Raw genomic sequence first — 25,339 nt, forward strand, 5'->3', positions numbered from 1 at the left:
TTCTCACCAAGCTGCTTGGCGATGGTCTTGTAGCCCATTCCAGCCTTGTGTAGGTCTACAATCTTGTCCCTGACATCCTTGGACAGCTCTTTGGTCTTGGCCATGGTGGAGAGTTTGGAATCTGATTGATTGATTGCTTCTGTGGACAGGTGTCTTTTATACAGGTAACGAGCTGAGATTAGGAGCACTCCCTTTAAGAGAGTGCTCCTAATCTCAGCTCGTTACCTGTATAAAAGACACCTGGGAGCCAGAAATCTTGCTGATTGATAGGGGATCAAATACTTATTTCCCTCATTAACATGCAAATCAATGTATAACTTTTTTGAAATGCATGTTTCTGGATTTTGTTGTTGTTATTCTGTCTCTCACTGTTAAAATACACCTACCATTAAAATTATAGACTGATCATTTCTTTGTCAGTGGGCAAACGTACAAAATCAGCAGGGGATCAAATACTTTTTTCCCTCACTGTATACAGAAATATACTCAAATACATCTCTATAGCCTGGAGGTGTTTGGAGTCCTTGTCAGACCCACATTATTCTGAATTAGTCAAAACCTCAAGTTCAGACAGCCCACACCAGCTGGAACGTCAGCTTGCTTTTTGTTTTTGCAATCCCTAGTTTCTTCCAGAGAGTCCACATAGCTAGCCATAACAGTGAATAAAACTGAAGAGATGTCCAATCCAGTGCCAGGGTGAAATGAATGGGTTTAAAAGGGTTAAATAACAAGTCATTCTGATAACAAAGCCAAGAAAAATGCAATAATAATAATACTATATATAAATATATAGAGTGTTATATATATATATATATATATATATATATATATATATATATATATATATATATATATATATATATATACTTAATAAGTGTGTACTTCAATATAATGTACAGTATATCATCTTCATGGGTCGGCCAAAGATAGATGTTTGCTCGTGGTTAGAGGCTGCTTTCACTGTCATTTAGAGGAGCTTTTTCAGGAATCATATCCAAGGACTGTGACTGGGATGAATGGGGTTGGTTTTCTTCAGGCAGGACGTCAATGTTGGCCAATTCATCACAGGGTAACAATGAAGCCTTCAGTCGCTGCAGAGAACACAACAACAAGCAAAGCATCACACACTGCGGCAGCCGAGTAGAAGTGCACAGCTCAAGATAATCACAGAGGTGCTGCAACCAGGGTGAAAAAAGAAACCGAGATATTGATTTCCCATTCCAAGCTAGAATATATTTGATTGTGGTTAGTGTGGGCAATAGCATTTTCTTAATTGTTCTTGAATAGACGTGTGTGTGACTTATTCCTTCCTGCTTATAATCAAATTGAAAGCAGGTAACGGGATAACTTTTGATTTCCAGACACCAGCCAGCCGTAACTTTTTAACTCTTCTAACCACGTTGCAGTGGATTGCACTGTGTGACGCACCTGCATCAATGTCCCTTTACTGTAAGAGAGGGTGTGCACGGCTCCAAGAGGAATCCATATAATGGAGATGAGAGAAATGAACCAGCCCACCCCTTCAGCCCATGCTGGGTAGGTGTAGGTCTTCCCGTAGCGAGCCGGTTTGTAATGGACTATGCTGGAGATCAAAATGCACTGCAAGTAAAAAGACAGTGTCAACAGCTTTCACACACAATACCTGTCTACGAAGATATGGTTACAGGTGTCTCATTAACTGGCAAGGGACCCTAACACAAAGAGCAATACATTTTAACATATTACAGAGGCTGAGGTCTACTTTCAAAAGGTGCCGCATTAAATTAAAGCCATTTGAATATCTGAAGTAATGCCTCAAATGCTATTCATATATAAATAAATACATACATACATAGACAGCCTCTGTAATTGAAAGATGTTCTTAAATCTGATTGATCTCCAGTTGTTACGTTATCGAGGGCATCAAAACAACAGCCGTCTACTCAATACACACCATGACCAGCGTGGGAGAGAATACCATCCAGCAGACTCTGAAGAAAATGTTGGGAGGCTTTCCCAACATTTTAGTCACCATTTTGGAAATCCTCCCCACTCCTGCAACACAGAGGATCACCCACCAGGAAGCAATAAGCACGGTGCATTAATAACACAAACATAAGCAACACAACATGGCGTCCGAAGGTACACCAATACGTTTTCTTTCTTTACCAATATGTTCTTTCTTTGTCTTTGATATATACATGTACACAAAGTTAAAAGGGTTTACCAAAAATCCAACAGACTGCGACCACTTCAAAAAAAGCCAAGAACATGAGAGACACAACGGCAGTGTAGTGGTCCATGAGCTGGAAGACAAAAATCCCTCCCTGGGCCAACGCAGGGAGAGCCCACAGTCAGTTTTTCAGCACACTTAACATCATAGGCAGAACAAAACCAGTCCCAGAGCGGTGCAGTCAGCATTCACCCTGTGCAGGGATCTAGCTAACTGAACTCCCACTGTCTTAAATGGACCGATTTCATTTTATTTCACCCCTGGAACCATGAATTGTATTCAATTTGATCAGCCCACCTGAGTTATGTCGGGGAGTCCGAAAAGGAAGCCGACAAAGCACACAACCAACACCACAAACTCCTTCCGTTTCAGGACCCGGAGCAGCCTGGGGCCGAACCCATCCATCACGCACGTCACCATGACTTCCACCATCGCGAACTGGACAGACACAACAACAGCCACAAGAAGAAAAAGATAAATGACCACCACATGGACATTTTTTTTTCTTTCCTACGTCTCTCTTCTCAGGGCCTTGAACTACAGGGTAGAAATTCTTGCACCCTTGGGAATGTGAAATGAAAACTCTCGAAATTGTATCTGAAGGATGCTGAGTTCACAGTACTCCCGTTGTCAACCTCAAAGATGTTTTTTGTGTGGAGGGGGTGCAGCTGTGCAGATTTGATGCACTTCGCCATGATTAGAGAAACTGCACAGCAGGCCGTTGGTTGAATGGACCCTTCACAGGCTGAGGAACTGTAAAGGAACACATCTCTTTTGTTCTCACAATATCAGAGAGAGAGAGAGAGAGAGAGAGAGGAATGTTTTTTGTTACATTCTAACAATCTCTCCACTTCTTTTTTTTTCAAATTACAAATACATCCAAAAATATATTTGCGTACAAAAATATATCTACACCTCCACCCCAAAGTAACGCGATCTGATACAGTGTGAATTCTGATATAACACAGTAAAGCAAACATGGTTGTGAAAGTTGACAAAGCTGAGCGCATTTACATTTTTTAACTTTCACTGCAATCTTTACCTTTTAAGCTTAATTTTAATCATTTCTATCATTAAAAACTCCCATCTCCAAAATGTTTTCAAACTGTTTAATAGTTAACAGTTCATATTACTTAACATTCTACGTAAAACATAGTTGGCTAAGTGACAAACTGGCCCATGCTGCTTTTTATTAAAATACCCAAATCCTTTTTTCCTCAGCATCACATGCAGACCAAATGATTGGCGTTGATGAGACTGAGCCCTGCATTTAGCAGTGTTTAGTACAGGTGTTGGTAATACACTGTATCTTTTAAGTAAGCTTATAAAATAAGTGTTGTAATTAAAGACAGGAGATTTAACCATTGTAGAGCAGATTTATTAACTGCATACACCGTGTCAGCTCCAACAAAAACGATTTGCTCACTATTAATAACAGAAATGCTTGAGGCAAGTTTGATGAGCAGAAAGAGTTTTTGGCTCTCATGTCAAATCATGGTAGAGGTGTATATTAAAAGGTAGATTTCTACAGGAAATTGTATAATATTCTTATTGAGTCATAAATGGAGATTTAAGGACCATCCGTGATTAATGTTATAAAATTGCATGACATTAAACTGAGCTCTTCTGTGCTCAAAAGGTGACCTCACGTTTCATGTAGTAACGCTATACAGTGCCGCTAATTATGATCGCATTAATTGTAAATGTAAAGGGGCTCATTTGAGATCCCCCTGAAAACTGACACGCCTGTTTAAATCCCGCTCTGCTGTCGACATAGGCTTCTAGTATTTCCAAAGCAGAACCCAAGCACACCTGAATATTTAAAAGCGACACACCCGTGTGGATTACATCTTGCACCATGTGGTTCATGAGACTATTAATAGAGGCTGAGGGTGAGAGCTCCCAAACTATGTCACAAAGTGTCCATGTACTCGTTACTCTACACCAGATCATCACGGCCCAGCCTGCCGGGTGTAATTCAGCATAGGCTGAAACCCTTCTGTTTTCAAAGGGTGGGATTCAGATTCATGTACAGCTCTAAAATGACACAGAGATTAGGCACTTCCTCTAAAGCCCTGCTGTTTGTTCTGTCTTCTCCCCAAAGCCTGTGAACACAATAAAAGCTCCCTTCCCAAAGCCGAGATCTGAGAAAGATCGGTTGGGACTGAAGTCAGAAATGAGTCAACCACAATAGAACTCTGATATTGTAAATGCTGTCTTTCCGTCACCTTGCCTCAACCTGCATGGCACGTTACAGTGGCACCAGGGTACCGTTGATGACCCCAGGATCCCCACACAGACCCTCATTTCAGAAGGCTGTTGGGATCGCTGGTTACGGGCAACCCCTTACCTGGCTGTCCAGGCCCAAGCAGAGCAGCATGAGGAAGAACAGGAAGGCCCACAGCTGGGACACGGGCATGGTGGAGAAAACCTCTGGGTACACAACAAACACCAGGCCAGGACCTAGAGAGCAAGGAAGACACCACCACACACACACGAGTTGTATGACTGAAAGCACAGCGTCTACAATACGGACAATCAGCAGGACAACTGCCACATAAAAGACGTGATATAACAGAACTGACAGGGATCAATCCATCTCACTCCTGCCCCTAGATCATCTTGCCTGATGCTCTTGAAAGCTGTAATCTCCCCCTCTACCTGTCTATTCCTGTTAGACCTGAAAAGCTTGTTTTTTGTCAGATTTTTTCTAGCAAGGTCGCTGAGAGTGTGCAGCTATTGGTTAACACCAAATAACAAAACTGGAAGAGTGCTGAGCTGGCAGAACTATGGGACATAGATGGAAATTGGTGGCTAGAGGCTTTACTTGGAGACAAGGACTTTTTTTAGACTCTGCTAGACTGGTTAGACACCCAAAATGACTTTAGCCAACAATTATAAACACATCTTAGAGTGTTTGATATTTGAAACAGTATCTCATGTCAGGCCTGGCGAGTGTTTCCAATTGCTAACACTTCAGATTCCCCTTTCAGCCGCCGTGGTTAGTGAATTGGATTATATGTGGCTTCATCGTCTCTGACTTCCCTTGGCAGCACTGTACCACAAATTGCTTAGTGATTAATTATAGACAAGCCTGCAGTGTAAAATATGGAGTTGCAGATTGTTTATCTAATCTTTCTACTAATTACTGCCCCCCTCTGATTATTCCCTCAGTATTTAGTGACCCAGTAAGGCGAGTAGATCAGACCTCTCGCAAGTGCAGGGTGGTTGTGGCTGCCTTAGAATCCCATTTACACTCATTACTCTTGTACTTAGACTATTATATGTTTTCTTTTGTGTACGTCTTCATATTACACATACATTCACACATTTACAGTGGTGTAACTTTAGTTTCAGAAGGGGAGGGCAGTCTGACGGTGGGGGTGGGGGTGCTATCTAGTTGTTGAGTGGTGGGGGAGACAAATTGATGATCTCTCAATCTTGGGGGGGACAGGAAAGAGAGAGAGAGTGAGTAGGAGAAAGACTGAGAGAGTGGAGTTGTGAGGAAAACATAGAGAGAAGGGGAGACATCAAAAACAACAACTTTCCAAGCATTTCAGGAATTATCTATTCTAAAATTAGACATGTCAATTGTGTCAAGTCCTTTAAAACTATTAGCTGTGTGTAAAAGTCATATCCATTAACCGCTGCTTTAGACCTCACCCCTGCCACAGTATAGTTACCATCAGTAGCTATATCATCCACCGGCAGATTGTGTAAGTGGGCCATGTATCCAATAGCGGAGAAAATCACAAACCCCGCTAATATACTGGTGGCAGAATTGGCCAAGGAGACAATTAACGTATCTCTGTGAGGGAGAAAATAGATCAAATTAAGATGAGAAAAGCGGTGTAGATAAGGACATTATTCACGGTCTGTGTGTGCGTGTGTGTGCGTGTGTGTGTGTGTGTGACGATGCATTTAAGTTGCACATTCATTAGCAATTCCCAGCTCAGTTGATTAATTCTAATGAATGCCACATTCACACCGCCCAGCATGGCTGCATAATATCCGACACCCCAGTTTCTTTTTGTTTTTTCCATTAGGAATCATATCTTTTTAAAATAAAACATCCAATATGATATTGTAAATCAACTTGGCTCTCCACTTGGTACCGTAGAGAAGACGTGACACATGCATTTTCCAAAGACATGCAATCTGTTAAACTGAGGCTTTGTAAGGAAAACTAGTGCAGCTCGCAAAAATTTGACTGGAGGCTCATGGGTACATGGCTAGCCACAGGGGGCGCTGTTACTGAGCCCAGTAAGCAATTTACAGTCCCATGCTGTGAGGTACGCATATGCATAGGGTTACTATATGACTATAGGTCTCTACAAAAAGTCAACAGGGCAATCAACCACCATAAAATACGAATTTACCAGCAGAAGCACGCAACACAATTTGTGTTATGATTCTGGGTAAGAAAAACTTGGCATCCTCAGCTCTGTACCCCGTTAAAGATAAAATACTGGGATTAGATTTTACTTTTCTTCAAGGTTTTATTACCACTGAGTGAGTTGAATGGAAGTGAGATTTTGTCAGGCATGTCAAAAGTTATCTCAGCGAATCCTGTGACCAACAAAGATGGCTTACCGGAGAATGTTGTTATTGAACTTATTGTAGCTCGCCAAGGACATCATGGAGCCGAAGCCAATCCCAATGGAATTGAAAATCTGAGCAGCAGCATTCACCCACACCTGCGAGGAGAGGGAGAGGGAGAGGCAGAGCAAGGCAGGCCTGTTAGCTGCGCCTCAGAGACAAGTGAACCTGGACCTTGACGCCCAGGCTCAGAATATGAGATCCAATTCACGCGTGGGTGTTAATACACTCCACTATCTTCCTCCATGAACAAAGGGTCAGATTTCAACACATCAGCAGCAAAACTCCCTGGGATGGATTGTACAGAACAGAGCATGAAAAAAAAAAGATAATGACTTTATTTCACTCTCACAATCGCCTATGTATTCTTTTACAAAACCCTCGAGGAGCCAAACCATCTGTACTCAGGTTAATCTTAACTCAAATATAGATACAGTCCAGTAACCTGCTCTGAATAATTAACAATAAGCGTGTGATGAATAACAAGGTGTCTGGTCACACGTCTACTAAACAAACACAGAAGACACAAGAACAGCAACTAAATAAATTCCCTTTGGTGTACAAATCCTTGTAAAAAATCACCAGAATTAAATTGTGCATGTCTTTCCTATTCGTTTCGGGAAAGCAGTGTAGAATCAGACACGTTGGCCCTCTAACCATGGGTACAAAATGGTGGTTATACAAATTGTAGATGTGGCTGTGTCCAGTGTGCTCTGGTTACCTGCACGTCCAGCAGCTTGCTCCAGACGGGTGTCACGAAGTACAGGATGCCGTTCTTGGCTCCAGGCAACTGAACGTTGTTGATGAGTAAAGCAGTCAGGATGAGGTATGGGAAAGTGGCAGTGAAGTACACCACCTACAGCAAAGGAAAAGCAAATTAAAGCATTGACTCATTCACAGTTAATGCAATGGTTTTGTCATGAGCTAAGGCCACAGGAGACACACGGTATGTACCATATGCCTGCACAAAACCCAATTTACGTTCTATTGATTTGTGTCTGCGTATGTAGCACCCTGTGGATAGAGGAGTTTTAAACATAGCCACAACACAGTTTAGCCTTTGCTTGATGCTGGCTGCCAGGGTCACATGACCTCTGTCACAGGGAGAGCGAGCTCGGCATGGTCTAAAAAATTCACTGCTGTGTTAACTAAAGCTTTATTTGCATCTCTCTCCACAAGAGGGCAACAATATCTTATGACTTAAGAGTTCAATGACGTAAATGTGAAATATATCTATATGTTTGAGATGGCAGTTACCGAAGTTTCCTAATCTATTCTATTTATTATTTCATGATATCTTGGATATTCGTTTTCTGATTGAACGTGTGCATGTTTATTGTAAGCAATACATGGTGATAAAAGGATATAAATTCAATATCTAGTCAGAAAGCAGGCAATGTCTTGAAATAGGTGTGAGCAGAATTAGTGTTACTATCTGTGCATTAGGTTCTTGAGATATTCATTTCCCATGAGAGCTGGAAATATGCAGCCCAAGTCACAACCTGTATAAGCTTTTTGTATTGCTTTTATTTAGTGGGGAAGTAAACACAAATTAAATAAGACACCTTTTTATCTCATGAGAAGTTCAGACTCATTGTAGAGCAAGTTCCATCCCTCAGCATTCCTCCCAGCTGCCAATATTGCCTGAGCTGTCCTGAACTCACAGATGCTCACCTTCCCAGTGGATTTGACGCCTTTGAAGATACACAGGTAAACAATGACCCAGGCCAGGAGGAGTACGCCAAACAGCTCCCAACGCATGCTCCCCGGCTGGTCAATCCCCCCAGTTTTCTCCAGTAACTTATGGCTGTAAAAGATACAGAGGCACAGGGTTACAAGTGGGCACCACTGCTGAAATAATAGAGGGTAACACAAGTTAGTGCACCAAAGCAAGGTACCCAAAGACCATCTGTCACAACTCCACGGGTTGATGTGATGCCTGGAAAAGCTTCTATTGTTTTTTTTTTCTGACACATGCAACTTATGGAGCTCATAAACCTCCATATTTCTATTGGCAAGTAGAATATGAGTCATCATAGTTTACATAGTAGTTAGATTACATTAGCAAATATAAGAGTATTACCCAAGCTCTGATTAACTCACTCAAAGAACTGCTGACTGGCGGACTGGAGATGCGTGGCGTTGCCAGGAAAACCACTGGAGCAATTTTGGGGAATGTTCCACGTGCTGTTGCAGCTCTGCCAAGGAAGTGTGGACCGAAAGGAGTGGAAGAGGTAATACAGGGCCCAGGCCATGAGAACGTTGTAATAGGTACAGAGCACGAAGGAGATGACAACCGTGGACAGGCCTACACCTGGAGAGCGACACAGAGAAAACAAAAATGAAAGTCTGGTCTGTTTTGTTTGTGTTTACACCCTCTGCTGTCTGTTTCTTTTATGATTATCTTTTTTTTCCAGGCATGCATTCAAATAAACTCCTTCATAATGTTAACTACACTACAATAATATATAATCTTTAACAGCTTACAGAGTAAACCCCTTCAAAAGCGTATAAATAATTAAGTAAATACTTCACTGGATACACTAGAAAGTTAGGTGACAATGTGACCTTTCACAGTCTGTTCCTGTTGAAATATTGTAAAAATTAAAAGGATTCCAAAGGCCTGGTTAGGACCAATCCAGAGCACTAGGTTTTAAAAACGCAGAACCACAATCTCTACTTTTTGTGGCTTACACAAACCATTCACGTAAAAACAACCTGAGAGAAACACACCTGCCTCAAGATCCAAAAAGGCATCCAGTCTCTACCACAAGCCAACGCTCATGAATAGTGGTCAATACACTTTACACTTTAAAACACTTAAAGCATCACTTCATGTAAATAAATAAATAAATAAATAAATAACACCCAAGGCATTTACATCAATAAGATAACATCAAAATAAAGTAGGGCAATATCAGCAAAGTAGGTTAAACCCTGCCTAAAAAAAGAATGGACAGTTGCATTTGTCATACATTTGGGAATTTTTATGCCTGTGACATTTGTGAGAGCTGCAAACCACAACACTGACCAGAAAGAATACAATTAGTAGTAGGACAATTAACTTTTATTTTCTTTATATTGTTAATGGTGTAATTTGTTAATTTGGTTTTGTCAGTAACGCAATCATCAGTTTGTATTTACTCCTTTCTAGGGACTACTTTAATTATTAATTTCCTGGAGTTCTGTTATAACTATTGTCTTTTGATCTTTCAATCAGCTACTGCTTTCTAGGTTATTCAATGAGCTAAATCAGTTAAACCATATAAATGTGTTGTGTTTTGGGGCACAGGTATTTGGTTTAGTAAACTTAAAATATCTGCAGCCTGAAGAACACTGACCAGCACCAATCAACTCATTAAACACGATAACAGGAGTAAACTTAAGTCTATGTTAATTATTATGCATGTGGTAAATCTATTTTATACTGTATAATCACTGATAGATAAGACTGCAATTGTGTCTATCTGGGGATTTAAAAAGGCTTACGGGTTGACCTGTATTTATGTTTTTATTAATTTACTACTTGCTTCTTTATATATATATATATATATATATACATACACAGTGCCTTGCAAAAGTATTCAGAATAACAGTTTCACAATAAAAACAATATTTTGTGACTTCAAAGTGTTGATTAGGTTGTGTAAATTGAGAAACAACATTGAAATGCATCAAAATTTCAGGTTGTAACACAATAGAATGTTAAAAGGTCCAAGGGGGGTGAATACTTCATATACCCACTGTGTATATACAAACAAGTGACAAATTAAAGGAAAAACCTGAATAAATGAGTGGAGGAACATAATGAATGCAGATGCCTCCAAACAGGTGTACTGCATGATACAATTAAGAAATTAACATCCTATCATGCTCTGTGGCCTGTATAAAAATGCTGAGCAGGCCCAGTTGACCTCGATTTTGGATCAAGATGGCAAGAGGAAAGGATCTAAGTGACTTTTAAAGACTAGTGCTAGTGTTCTCAACGAGTGGGTGAGTGGATGTGTGGCGACACCAAGAGAACAGTACAGGCCTGACTGCTTGACCCAATTGAAAACCTATGGGAGATATTGGACTGAAGTGTTAGACAGCACTCTCCACCATCATCAAAACACCAAATGAGGGAATATCTTTTGGAAGAATGGTGTTCATCCCTCCAGTAGAGTCCAGAGACTCATAGAATCTGTGCCAAGAGCATTGAAGCTGTTCTGGCAGCTCGTGGTGCCAACACCTTACTGAGACACTTTATGTTGGTTTTTCCTTTAATTTATCACCCGTCTGTAAATATGTGTGTGTGTATTTATGTATATGTATGTATGCATGTATGTCTTTGTATGTGTATATAATATATATACATCTTGGGGAGATCTTCATGCAGCAGTGGATCGATTTAGGCTGATTGTGATAGTGATAATCACACTGCTGTAATTTGGACAGAAATCCACCAGTAATTGAAGAAAGGTGTGTAAGATACCTCAAAGCAACAGGTTTGACAGTGTACCCTACGAAACTGCCTTTGATTAAGGTGAATGATTCATCAGACTTTCCTGCTAATGAAGAAAGGTAACACTAGTACCTCATGATTTGAAGAAAACTTGAACCAAAACAGAATATAAATGGGTTTCTAACAGGTCTATGTAACTTTCTAGTTATGCTCAATAATAAACCAGTGATAAGTGCTAGACTGGACAATGTCAGGCTTGCAGCTTGTGGACAGTGTGCAGGTTCTGCCAGTCTGTAGACTGAGTCTTACCCACTTTTTTGTGGTTTCCCAGATGTCCAGTGGACAAACTGTGGAAACCAGATTAAGAGATATGGTGAACAATGCTATTTTAACCCAGAAGGGAAGCATTCACTGGCCAGTTTATTTGCCTGTGTTAATGGCCCAGCTCAGTAGAAACGGGTCCCTGTGATCTCATGCATCCATTGTTTGGAATTTTTTCTCCTCTGTCACTTTGTGCACTTCATAATCCATTAGCACACTGGTCTGGTTTTGTTCAATGTGTAAAATCCAACCATGCTTTTCATTGTCAATTTAAAGGAGACTCACAAGCTAAACCTGTTTATGAATAAAGACCTTTTCATGCAACTTCAGATTTATCTGTGGGTTGAGTCTGACAGATAAGGACAAAAAAAAACACATCTCTCCAAACCAAGGTGAGATTCTACTTTTTATCTGTTCCTTCTATGGCATTACAAAACACTTTATAAACCGACTGCGAGAGAGAAATACTCTAGGGCAGGAAGCTTAAGAGTCTTCATTTTCTTAATCTGGCCAATTTCTGTGTCAAAAGTGCCTCCCAACTCTGGTCATCTCTGTGACATTCACAGTCCAGCAGCTCTCTAAATGTCGCCTAGACCTTGGAAAAGAGCTGAACTTTCCCAGTTAATGTAATCATTCGGACACAAACCTACTGAAGAGCTCAGGTGAAATTAAAACAATAGTAGACTACTTAGTACTCTAAGGAAAGAAAAAAAAAGTTTAAACTGGCTAGCATTTTAAAAATCGGTGTTGTGTGCATTTACAAGTCTCTATACTTTTTAAGATAAGGATTAATGTAGCCTGGCCACAACTCTTTTAGAAATAAAGGGACAAACTTTTACATACATTCGACTGCATTTACTGCATGGCTCTGTGTCTGCTTTTTAAAGGGGAACTCATAAAGTAGTCATAAAAAGTATTTTTCAACACCCAGAACTGTCGCTATTATTTTACATGATTATTTTATTCGGGGCCTGCCGTGTTGACTACAGCGGAGTGCGAACTGTCCACGAATAAAATAATAGCGACAGATACTAAAAGAATAAATGCTTCTACTTACAGAATAACCTGAGAATTTATGGATTTTCGGTGGAGTTCCCCTTTAAATTTTCATCTTTTAAGTAGGCAATGCTTTTTGCTAACAAGCTGCCTTGTTATAGGCTTTGTTGTGTGACAAACGGCACTTATGGCTGTTGTTATAGGCCTTAATTCATGAGAATAAGACAACAAACAGTACAAACAGAATGTATAAATAAAAAACACAGGAATGTATAGAAATACATAACGAATGGGGAACAAACACTGGATCTGACAAGCAAGATAATATGCTTGCTGAGCATAATAATCAGCTCAAAGGATATCTCAGGATGCAGAGAAAAAGTCAAATATAAAATATGAAATGCTTATTGGTTTAATAAAGAAAGAGATAGAGAAACTGAGCAATGTTGTTTAGAAATACAGAATGGCAAAAGATGATTTGTTACATTTGTGTAAGTTAGTACTCCACCCCAAATAAAATAAAATTAAATTAAATAAATGGGTTCTATATAATGTAGCCTAAACACCCGCTAATACAATATTATTTTTAATACCATAATACCAATGGATTAAGAAACCAAAAGCAGTTATTTTGACCTATACTCCATGCTGTGCTAAACCATATTTCAAGATATTTAGATTTGTAAGAAACTGTCAAATTAAGAGAAGCATTGAGGGAAAAGGTTACAATGGGAAAGGGATCCAGGGGATTAGGAACTGATAACTTGTATTGTAATAAAAGACATGACAAATACCATGTGACATCATAATTCAAAGAATATACAGAAACTACTACCTGAGTCAGGCCCTCGTTAAGCACTGAGCCATAATCAGGCACGAGTGATAAAGCAAGTGACGGAGCCAAACGGTTTGACCGGGTAGACTATCTCTGTCTCAGAGGAGATAAAAAAACTAAGGAGAAAAGTCTTTAGGTTAGAACAGGTTTCAGAACCAAATACCGCAGCCCAAGAAAGTCGGCTGTTGATGGCTGGGCTCCTGCTTTGATGCACGCTGGACTTACTCAAAAGTGACAACATCTCAATTCATTCACCTTGATAAGATGACTTGTTTAGGACTATTCTTTTCTGGCTTTGTTATATTCTGTACACCCACAATTTTATCAAACACTTGTTTTTCTATTCCCAAATTCACGTAGCAGAAAAAGTACCGTGTGATACATGTTAAAAAGATGGTTGCCACTAGATCAAGTATGTTCTGCCTACGTTAACTGGACTGAAATAAAAACACTTAGGTTGGTGCTACAATTCGTCACCAAAAACAAAAAATACAGAACACAAATGAACGGCAGAATAAATCTAAGACTTTGCAAACTGGTGAACAAAAAGGTAAACTCGTTAAATGCATTCATCTTTATAGAATATATTTCTGTGATTTTTGTGCGATGAATTTACAAAGAAAGGAAGGAAGGAATTTACTGGGATTTTGTGAATTCATTTTCTTCTGCGTGACTGAGTAAAGAAATAGCATGAAATATACGTTTAAATATATTGTGGATGTCTAGAATTAATAACGTGAAAAATCAGAAACTTTTCATTTGGTATATATTATTTTTGAATTGAGATGCACAATAGGGTATAATGTTTTTGTTTTGATGGGGTTTTTGGGAAACAAGTATTTAATTAAAGGGGTCTCTTTTCTGACATTGAAAGTCAGTTCACCAAAGCTATTTTAAAGCAATGATCCTACAATATTCTTTTGGGTCCTATTTTCCTAATTTCTGCAGGGTTATGTTTCTTAAAATAGAGTGACGCAAACTTCTATCATCTGCAGGGAACCCTTGGCACAATTGAAGTGCTAGAATAATTATTGAAGCCCTATTCTAGAAGACAGTGTAAATTATTTTGGGGGAAATTACAATGCAATTGGAAACATCTTTTCACAGGGCAGCCATCAACAGATTATCAGAAATTATTGGGTTTAGTGCCAGAAAGAAATTTCAAAAGAATAAAATGCAAAACCAACAATAAAAAAAAAAATCACATTCAATTTCATCTGAAATTATAAGAACTATAGGGGTTTCAAAGTGAGGACTTCAGTAAAACCTGTAGCCAGGGGCATGCTGGGAACCGACCCCTGCAACCACATACCAGCAAACTGGCAACGGGGGTCTTAGTGCTCTGTAGGAAACACACAATCCTCATAATATATACATATTCAAGAAAAAAACATGCCAGAACACTCGCTGGGAAATGCCCATCTGCAGTCTTCTATCAAGATACTCCAACAATATTTAGATTGCGCTGCAATAATCAATACAAATTATCAAACTAAAGCCAAAAGCTTTTCCAAAATTGCCCCTGCCCTGTAATGCAAAAATAGTATTATTTAGATCATCTGACAGCTCTATAACATGCTGTATATGATAATGTCAGTTTTATGTTATTGTAGCTATTGATTCCATAAACAACTGATGTTTTGATTAGATTGAATAAAACAAAATATTTTTGAGAATTCCAGTCATTTCAAATTTTTATTTTGTCTACTGATCAATTTATTAATTTCTAACTTCCTTCAAGGCTAGTCTGCTTACCTATCTTCCTTTGTTTTTATTAATGGGAGATGATACAAGACAGTATTTGTTATTTGCCAAGTCCACTTTGCGGATGTTAAGCTTTGCCTTTGAACACACAGTGACTACAATTTACCACTTATACAAGCAGAGACGGCGAATAAGCCAGTAAGGGGGAGTTTATTTAAGACTTGGTTAATCTTTAGATCCCATTCATTGGGGAGGGCTGATGAAGGCGTTCAGACTATTGGAATTCAGCCGTGACTTTTGGAAGAAATTAATTAGGAAAGGCAAGATAATTTCAAAACACTGAGTTGCTCAAACTTTACAATGACCTTGATAGGGCTTTCACAGCATGATAAAAAAGCTAAAAAGAATCCTGCCTTTATCCAAGTCACCTTGATTTTGAGAAGACCGTGTACAACACAATATATTCACATACATTCATGTTCTGTTTTTATTTCTTATTGCTTTTTTAAATGCTTTACTTCACATGTGTATTTTGTGACACCTCCCAAAACGGGACATTTAAGTTGACATAAGACAGTCTGAATACATGACTACAACATTTAAAACAAGATATATTTCGCAAACTTTTTATGCATGCACCCCAGATATTGGACTGTACTGTGAACCTGATGAAATTACAGAGCACTCAAATACAACACCATTGCCTGTTTGCTGGACTGTATTTTGAGAACAAGAACGCATTTATTTTTTAAATAACACATCACGTGACTGTGACGAGAGAAAACAGAAGCAGGGCCTACATGAGTCGCTGTCTGTCACCTTTGACCCATACATACCCGTCAGAGGTCACTAACCTTTCAACAGAGGACACATTTTAGCCAAGGCAAGTACTGGTCCCAAGCGGGTGTACTGTCCAACCGCAAACTCCATGAAGAGCAGAGGAACCCCACACAAAAACAGCATGATAAAGTATGGAATGAGAAATGCCCCTGGGGAGAGAAACAGTGAGAGAGAGGGGAAGAGAGGTTAACCAGGTCTTTGTTATTGAAGCCAGCATCACCTCAAAACAGCAACACATTGGACTGGACTAATCTGTCAAGCCTCTATCTGGTAAGACTGATATGTGGATCTGTCTCTGAAGGTCCAGATAAGAGAGAAAACAAGGCAACACCACAGTAGCACCCTGTCCTTTTTGCACAGATATCATTTGACTGTTAGCTATCTTCACCAACATACATTTTGGAAAGTATGGTTTGGAACTGTGCAGTGATGAAACACCAAATCAGCTTGTTCCTCCCTGTGTACTACAATGTAATACACTTGAATTGTTTTTATAGCAAACATTTGAAGTCAGTATCAGTAGATTTTACTTGATGTCATGTATTTGTTTTGGACAGGAACCATTTTACAAAGTAACAAGAGCTTTGACTTTCTGTCCTCTGGCTGCATGGGTCGATGTCTTAGTAACTAATTCGGGGATCTAGGCAAAAATAATAAACCAAAGCTCTTATTTCTTATTTTAGCTTTCTTCTGGAATGAATCATTGGCATCGTTTACAGTACCTGGCCACTGAAAACACAGAACATCTTGAAAAGGGAGTTAGACTTCAATCTTTTACTGGAAACATAGTTAGATCCATAAATATTGGGACAGTGACACAATTGTCATCATTTTGGATCTGTACGCCACCACAATGGATTTGAAAGGAAACAATCAAGATGTGTTTTAAGTGTATCCAAATTGGGTGAACGGTGTAGGAATTACACCCATTTTTATATGTGGTCCCCCCAATTTTAGGGGCTCAAAAGTATTTGGACAAACTAACATAATCATGAATTAAATTGTGTGTTTCAATACTTGGTTGCAAATCCTTAGCAGTCAATGACTGCCTGAAGTCTGGAACCCATAGACATCACCAGATGCTGGGTTTCTTCCCTGGTGATGCTCTGCCAGGCCTGTCCTGCAGCTGTCTTTAGTTCCTGCTTGTGGGCATTTGCTGTAGGTGTGTCATGTAAATGGTGATTTTGTCAAACATTTAAACCTGATATCATCTATTTCTTTCTTTTGTAGTGTTGATCCAAAACTGAAACTGGTATTTCTCCCTCTTTTTGATTTCTGTTCAGTCCTTGCCCTCTCTTTTCACAGTGTTTTAACATATTTCTGGCAGTAAAATACAATAGCCCAAAGCTATTCCACTTTCAGTGTGAAGTTAGGTGAAAGTTCAGTTCAGTCCGGTTTGTTTAAGGAAATAATAAAAGACAGGTTTTCTTACATTATTAAATAGCATTGGACAAAACACAGTTAAGATTAAAACATACTAGTGGCTCTACAGACCTGAACATCTGGTTGATTCTATCCATAATGACTAAATTAAATCAAATATTTACCTTATTTGTTTCCAAAGTTACTACTTTATTGGTCAACGAGGAAGTTAAATTCCATATAAAACATGGAGCAGGAGATCTCCAAACAACCATTTTAATACAAAAATAGTTTTAGGAAATAGGGGAACAGTCATCTTTGCTAATTTTCATGAGAAGAATTGTGTTGACGACAAATTGAACTCCTATAATCAAAACCATTAGGTGCATTGATACTTTCCTTCTTTTATAACCAAGCAATACAACTTCTCAGCTATTTTCCATTCATATATACAACTTGGAGCCAGTTTACCAAAACAATGAGATTGTGTTCCCTGTGGAATGAAATGATAGCCCTCCCTGTTTTCTGACAAGGTCTTTTTAAAGCCCCTCTAGCCCATTCTTCACTGTGAAACCACATTTCAGGCTGCACTTAGGCTGACTATTGCTGTAGGTGTGTCATGTAAATGGTGATTTTGTCAAACATTTAAACCTGATATCATCTATTTATTTCTTTTGTAGTGTTGATCCAAACCTGAAACTGGTATTTCTCCCTCTTTTGATTTCTGTTCAGTCCTGTTATTTCAGATGCACGTGGCTCCTTGCCCTCTCTTTTCACAGTGTTTTAACATATTCCTAGGCAGTAAAATACAATAGCCCAAAGCTATTCCACCGGCAGTGTGAAATGACAACAAATTGAACTCCTATGATCAAAACCTTTAGGTGCATTGATACTTTCCTTCTTTTATAACCAAGCAATACAACTTCTCAGCTATTTTCCATTCATATATACAACTTGGAGCCAGTTTATCAAAACAATGAGATTGTGTTCCCTGTGGAATTAAATGATAGCCCTCCCTGTTTTCTGCCAAGGTCTTTTTAAAGCCCTCTGTTTTTCATGGGAAAACAGCATCTCAGCTTAGATTAAAAAAACTGAAAAATATGTTTCAGATGTTCCCTATGGCTGCCTATAAGGGATGTCAAATTCTGACTGACAGGTATGACATCAGTACCATCATTATACTACTGAAGCGAGATTAGTTTTTTTTTGTTTTTTTTTACTTTGCTTATTGTGTTTATAAACACAAGATTTATATTGTGTTTCAGTAAGTGGGAGATATGGGAACAACCAAGCAGTGGGAAGAAGAACTGTAAACACAGGAAGATCAATGCTATTCATACGCTTGCCACAGAAACTGTCAGTTGCTAGGAAACATGTTTTGCTGTGTCATACTTAGACAGCACGTCTGACGCTGTAGACATGCTACTACAACTGTAATTCACATTATCGTGTTGGTTATGGTGCCAAACAAAGATTCTTATTGAATCACTAGCTTCACATTCCTCTTGTTAAAGATTTCACCTATCAAGTACTGAAATCTATACAGGCATTTCCAAATGTGTTTGTTCTTAAATAAATTAACACAATTACTTGAAACTAGTAAATAAATCATTCACACCATTCAACAAGTAATTCTTAGCAATGTACAATATTTGGAAGCAATTGCAAGAACTGTAAAATGTAAATACATCTATTACTTATGTTCAATAATAATACTTGTTATTGTTTAATATAATAAGTGAAGTTACGTAGAAAACAAAAAGGCACTCCACAAGTAATTTTAATTAATAGCTGACAAGAAATCAATGTAATCCAGTTACTTGGTTTAAGCAATCCTCATAGAACAGGTAAATCCAAGTGCATTTGCAGTTAAGAAAAGTATTGAAAAGTAAATTATAGTAATTTGTAGTAATATGCAAGTAAATGTTTTAATTGTTATAAGTAAAATAAAAATATGAACTTATTATTGTGAGTGTATAAGTTGATGTCATACAGCAACAGGATATTATATAGGCTTTTACAGATAGTAAATAAAGAAGACGTCAAATGTTGGTTATTCAGGTACATTTTATATTTTCAGCTCTACTTTTCTGATTCAAAGCAATTATCCAAGCATCTTGAATGATTGATTATGTTCTACAAATAGTTAACAATATGAACACACAGGATATATAACTTACACGGAGAGCTTTTAAGCTGGACATAAATACATAATAACATGGCAATAAAAACAAACTGACTTTATTAAAATGCATACCAACAGTAAATATGCCTCAGAGCGCTGTCTAATAAGAACTAGATTGGGAAAGCATACATCTTGTTATGGCTGCCAATGGAGCTGATATATAAGCTGTTCATTCTAATCAAACCGAGGGGTCTTTTATTATTATGGGCAGATTTTCAATGACCTGAAAGTCTAGAGTCAAGCTTTCATTTTGAAAAGTAATTTAGAATAGATGTAGAAACAAACTGATGAGTGAAAACAATTTTAATTTGGCAAGGACCATTACCATGTTCAAATTTTGTTCTGCTGAATCCAGTTGTTATTTTCTCTCTTGTAGACAAATATGTTAGAAATTCATTAATATGGAATTACTATAATGCTTCTATTTCTCCAAAATCATCCACGTGGATAATATGAGCATGTTTGGTGTCACAAAACTCATCTGTAAATGATGTCCCACTGTCCTTTGATCTAATTTGACACAATCTTTAGTGATGGAGCAACAATCTTTCTAAAGCAGAAAAGTGGAACTGCATTGCAATTACCCATTTTGTTTTAAACAGGATTGAAATGAACTTTGTCCCCTCCCCCGAGCTTGGTATATTGTGGTACATTGTGTTTCCGGCAGGTGGGAGTGGTGGCCTGAGGCCTCAGACAAAATAAAGGCAAATTCAGGTTTTCCCTGTGTGTTGTATTTCTGTACTTCTCTCTGTATTACCTATACTATACAGTGTGAAGCTATGTCTTGATAACACGTCGCTATGTTAGCATTTTGGGTCATCATAATAAACTTTATTAGCATGTTAAGTGATTGTGTGTGTGTGTGTGTGTGTGTGTATATATATATATATATATATATATATACATATATATATATATATATATATATATACATATATATATATATATATATATATATATATACATTCACAAATGAGCTTTACTTTAACTGTTAAGCTCTGTTTTTCTTGTTTATCACTAACGTTTAGTCCAACTTCCAGGTTTAGATATTCCCTGTGATATATTAACCAGACTAAATACATTTGGGAAGGGTTTGCTAATCATCCCACCCTATTTTACATCTGAGACTCTATAGTGTATACAGAGAGAGAGTTATTTTAGTGGGGGGATGTGTGTCTGCCTAGAGCAACAAAACCACAATAAAGCAAACCACACATACATTTAATACTAATAGAGTACTTAATGTTAATATTGTGTATGGTTAATATAATTGTTTTTAATTAAATACTGTCCGGTGGTAATTTAAGTAAGAGCATTCAAATATCAAAAATATCATATATATTTATATATATTTATATATATTTAAAGCCCAACAATAGGAATTTTTACATTATGCAACCCTGTACAGTAACACCAGTTGATTTCAGAAAGTCTGGCAACTCGAAGGAGATCACAAACAAAACTGTGGGTAGTTGCAACTGTAAGAATCACAGCAGTGTCTGGGCACACTTCCAGTGCTTTTGGTTCAAATAAACTTTTATTGTATCAAGCTCATGTGCATGTCATTTAATTAAACAACTCAGGGGGAAAGACAAATCCGTGAGTTGTGTTGACTAACTCATGCTGATCCAATCAGTTAATCTAAAGCCACTACTAATCATTCCATTAAAACTGATGCCTGTAGGATTCTGGATCAAATAATGGTAAAGAGATATTTTATGTGTGAGCAAGTTTTATCACAGAAATCTTTTTTGGGGAGCTAATGCATCCAACCTTGCAGTGATGCTTCTTTCTCATGGACAACTTTGCCTTGGTGGAACCACCCTGTGACACTCCCAACATAACAAAGCCATACTTTAAGTTGGTGACTAAACAAGATATGCAAGTAGGTGTTTGACCAAAAAAAAAAAAAACTCAGGTTTAATTTTTTTTTCAAAAAACCCCTAACCCTAACCCTACAACAAGCTGGAAGGAGGGGTAGCTTCCACCACAATGGCTGTGTTATTAAATTGATAAATTATTAAATCTTCAAAGTGTTTACACTGAATGTCATGATCTGTTCATGTCAGTGTATTGTAATTTATATTACAAATGAAGAGGATTTCAAAATATACCAACAATGCTGTACTTATGTAGCTGTTCTTACTTGGTGGAGTGCAACATTTAAAAGCATGTGACTGAAGGACCGGGATTAAAGCGGTGAATTTCGGATAATTTACACATGAATGAAAAATACAATGAGGCCAATGCCACCGTTTTAGTTGGAGAAGATGCTCAGTAAATAAAGAAATAAAGCGTGTGCATCTGCAAACCTAAGAGCAGTGCAAGTACGGTGTGTTTGCATTTCATCTACTTTGTAGCAGGCTATTTATAAAAGTGTTTTAATTGGGAATGCACTGTTTATAAATAGTCACACAACAGCACCACATGTACACTTGTCTGTTGGCGTCCTAATACAGGCAGCGTAGGTAACTTTATAGTACTTTGGCATTAGTGCATGTTTGCAGTCTGGTCATGAAATTCGTCCTGGCCAGAGGAGCGCATTTGCCTGCTGTCCATGCTTTACTAATGTGTGCAGACGTTTCAGATCAGACTTTAACCGTGCACACTCTCAGTCACTACTGCCATGTTTACTTTCACTTCATGTGTGTATGCACGCATGCATGTCAGTAAGTCTGTATGTATGCATGCATGCGGGCGCTTGTGCTTACCCGCTCCACTCCTGTAGCACAGATACGGGAATCGCCAGATGTTGCCCAGTCCGACCGCGTACCCCACACTGGCCAGGATGAACTCGACCCGCCGCCCCCAGGTGCCTCTGTCGGGATGCGGGGACCCGCTTTGGCCCGCAGGCTCCTTCACCTTCAACATGAAATCCGACGTGGAGATGGAAGCATCCTCCTCCTCGCTCGCTTTCCCTCCGCTTTCAATGAACGCTTTGCGGCGTGAGTCCATATTTTCGGTCCCTACTCCCATGCTTTTCCAAATACGATGCAGACTACTTTGAAATACGATGAAATAACCACACTACAATACAAACCTTACCGATCTCACAAACAACAAAACATACATATACATATAGACAGACTGATGTTTCGAAAAGATTACACAACGAATATCCGATGCAGCTCATTCGCGATCGCTATAAAAGCGCGACATTGTCACCTGCAAGGAAACGTCAAGCTATACAAATTAATCGAATGATTACCCGGCTTCAATGTGCGCTACAAAACAGTCTCCGCAACTGGGTTTCAAAAATCACATGAGGCACTACATGAGGCACTACACAAGGTGGAAGTTGGACCTGCTAATTATATAGCCTGCATGACATGTCCCTGCTTATATATCGGTGAGTTGCACAAGGTGGAAGTCATCACAGCCTCCCATCATAGAGCCATTGCTTCCTGGCTGTAATACATCCCACTGCCTTTAGTCTGCAGGCAGCGTGCTGTCAGTGCAGCCGCTACCCGACGTCACATCCCCGCACAGCTGGCGCACTGGCTGGGGTGCTGAACTTTGCTGTGTCATTCAGGGCAGGCAGACGGGTATCACCTACTACAAGACACGCAAGACTGGCGCTACTGTTCCTTCTACTAGTGTCTAGTGCCAGTGAAGCAGAATTGCGCATTCAGTTCGTTCATAGGCGCTTCCCCTATTATAACAAGACGCTGGGAAGAAACATCTGGATTTGCAGAACCTGCTTGCACTGCTCTAAATGCTCTAGAAAACTTGTTCATCTACTACCGCAGCAGATTATGGTTAACCAGCCTGTGTGCGTCTGCCTTTCTTTCTGTGTCTGGAGAGGAGAACAGCGGTTAACACTCAAAACATCTGCTTGCCCTGCCTTGATTCTTTCAGGGGACGAGGTCAACGGGGCTGTATTGATAACGAACCTTCCTGTTGTTTCTGAGAGTGGTCCACAAGGTTACGGGAGTGGTGGGAATGTACCACTGAGGCTGGGACATATCTACACATTAGCTATATTGTTGATTATTCAGTAGCCAATGTTATGGATTAGGTTTGCATTATAATTTGGATTTAATGTATATTCATTGATTCTTGCTAATTATTCCCATTTATAGACTTTGCTTTGTTCGCTTATTTACCTATTTTTCTCAGGGCTCAGAACTTGCGCTGAGTTTGGGGATTGTCCATAGCTCTGACACCTGTTTCTCCATATTATTTTATTACCATTATATAATAGATCTTATTGTTTCACCTTCAATGTAGACATCTGCACCACAAAACTGACTATGGTAAGCTCTCGTAAGGGTTATCTGAGCAAAATCTATTATTAATTGAAATAAAATGTCTTTCCACCAGTTCAGGGACTACATTTTCTGCTCTCTTTTTAAAGGGGAGATATTTAGATGCATGGTGTATTCTTTCCACTCTGTAATACAATATGGACTTCTAAAGTAAAGTTCGGGAGGAGGACAATCCCCAGTCTGACATCCCTCTTGCTCCAATCACAATAACCAGTTTCCTTCCTCAGCACCAGTCATTTGCTTCACATGGCGCAGTAATCCCTCTGGCGTGAAAACAAATCCAGAACAACATTTCTCCGCTTCCCCAGTCTCCGCTATGCAGCACAGGCCGGCTCCATGCACCATGTGGGGGGTGGTGGGGGTGTTGAATGGCCTTGTCCTCATGACCAGGTCATCGCTCCCTCTGCCAACTTGGTTAAAGCCAAACACACTCCATTACTCCAATCACTACTGTCATCCATTGACTTCTGTAGGTCTGAACTACTGAACTTTTCTTGAATTCATGACCTGACATGTTTTAAAGCTGTACAAGGGAGGATGGAAACATCATGGTACAAACTGGTCAAATCAAGGTACAAATGTGGTAAAAACATTCCAGAAAGCAGAGACCCAGAGCTTACAATTACCGCATGGCATGTCTCTGCCTCTATATCTCTTTCATGTCTCCCTTTTTCTATACCCTAATCATGTATATCAGATCACTGCTATATCCATCGAAGGACACCGCCTGACACGATACTGTGTTAATAGGCTAGCTCAATAAACTACCCAACACAACTTTGGGTTTTTTTCCACAGTAGACCACTTTACAATGGACTGTTTTTACCGCAGCTCATTCCATTTTGCTGTGTTGTTACCACAGTAAACTACAGTGCACTGTGCTCTGATCTGAACGTAAGGAGAAGCAGAAGAAGTGGCAGAAGAAAAAGAAGTGGCAGCAGAAGAAGAAGTCGAAGAAGAAATGTTACACAAGAACAAGCTCGCAAGTTCTCACACTGTACACTCCTTGGGTTCGTGTACCAGGAATGTTCTAGACTGGTAGGAGCAAACGCGACCTCTAGTGGTCCAGACAGACTATTCAAATGTCAACTATTAATTTGTACACTATTTCAATTGACAAATATAACACGTCGATATCAAAAATACGTTTACTATCTGCTTTGAGCAAGATGTTAACATGAAATCAAGATCCATATGGGCCTACGCAACACGTTTGTTTGACTTATTTTTGAATAAATATATATTATAAACCGTTTAATTAATACACATTGTCTTTTTTTTTTTTTTTTTTTGGTGAAAGACCATAAATCACACTATATCTGGAAAGTGTGAGATGGTAAGACTCAAAAATTGAAATAATATAGAGCATAAAACTGCCATATTGATTTAAAAGTCCAGTCAAGAATCCACATAAACGTTAGTGTCAGGATGGCCGAGTGGTCTAAGGCGCCAGACTCAAGGTTTCGAATCCTTCCCGCAGGGAATTCTGGTCTCCGAATGGAGGCGTGGGTTCGAATCCCACTTCTGACATCACCTTTTGATGAGACGTGAACTGAAACAAATAAACGCAGGA

General features: G+C 39.0%; 1 protein-coding gene and 1 non-coding gene across 3 annotated transcripts; one reads left to right on the forward strand and one right to left on the reverse strand.

Moving 5' to 3' along the window:
- Positions 1-398: 398 nt before the first annotated feature.
- Positions 399-23,005, reverse strand: LOC136712557 (sodium- and chloride-dependent GABA transporter 1). 2 transcript variants are annotated; one of them, XM_066689198.1, is made up of 13 exons: positions 22,210-23,005; positions 15,966-16,100; positions 8,915-9,125; positions 8,486-8,618; positions 7,533-7,667; positions 6,806-6,909; positions 5,896-6,020; positions 4,563-4,675; positions 2,510-2,650; positions 2,207-2,306; positions 1,934-2,034; positions 1,429-1,599; positions 399-1,091 (listed from the first exon to the last, which is right to left on the reverse strand). In XM_066689198.1, the coding sequence occupies exons 1-13, from the start codon at positions 22,472-22,474 to the stop codon at positions 945-947; spliced, it is 1,881 nt and encodes a 626-aa protein (XP_066545295.1). In that variant the 5' UTR covers positions 22,475-23,005; the 3' UTR covers positions 399-944. The 2 variants fall into 2 exon arrangements, with proteins under 2 accessions (XP_066545295.1, XP_066545296.1); XM_066689199.1 differs by lacking the exon at positions 22,210-23,005 and adding an exon at positions 13,408-13,523 and having other exon boundaries at positions 15,966-16,101.
- A 2,183-nt stretch (positions 23,006-25,188) lies between these two features.
- trnal-caa (transfer RNA leucine (anticodon CAA)) lies at positions 25,189-25,296 on the forward strand. The gene is made up of 2 exons: positions 25,189-25,226; positions 25,251-25,296. It is a non-coding gene; the product is annotated as a tRNA-Leu (tRNA).
- Positions 25,297-25,339: the final 43 nt, after the last annotated feature.

This window comes from Amia ocellicauda, chromosome 17, assembly GCF_036373705.1.
Source record: "Amia ocellicauda isolate fAmiCal2 chromosome 17, fAmiCal2.hap1, whole genome shotgun sequence".
Taxonomy (NCBI): Eukaryota; Metazoa; Chordata; class Actinopteri; order Amiiformes; family Amiidae; genus Amia; species Amia ocellicauda.

What these genes read in the sequence shown, in the direction of transcription:
- LOC136712557 (XM_066689198.1), bottom strand. Translation starts at nt 22,474, where the DNA reads ATGGGAGTAGGGACCGAAAATATGGACTCACGCCGCAAAGCGTTCATT. An exon ending in CGCAGTCTGTTGGATTTTTG is followed by an intron (nt 2,035 to 2,206) that starts GTAAACCCTTTT and finishes TCTGTGTTGCAG; the next exon opens with GAGTGGGGAGGATTTCCAAA. An exon ending in TCTCTCCCACGCTGGTCATG is followed by an intron (nt 1,600 to 1,933) that starts GTGTGTATTGAG and finishes TTTTACTTGCAG; the next exon opens with TGCATTTTGATCTCCAGCAT.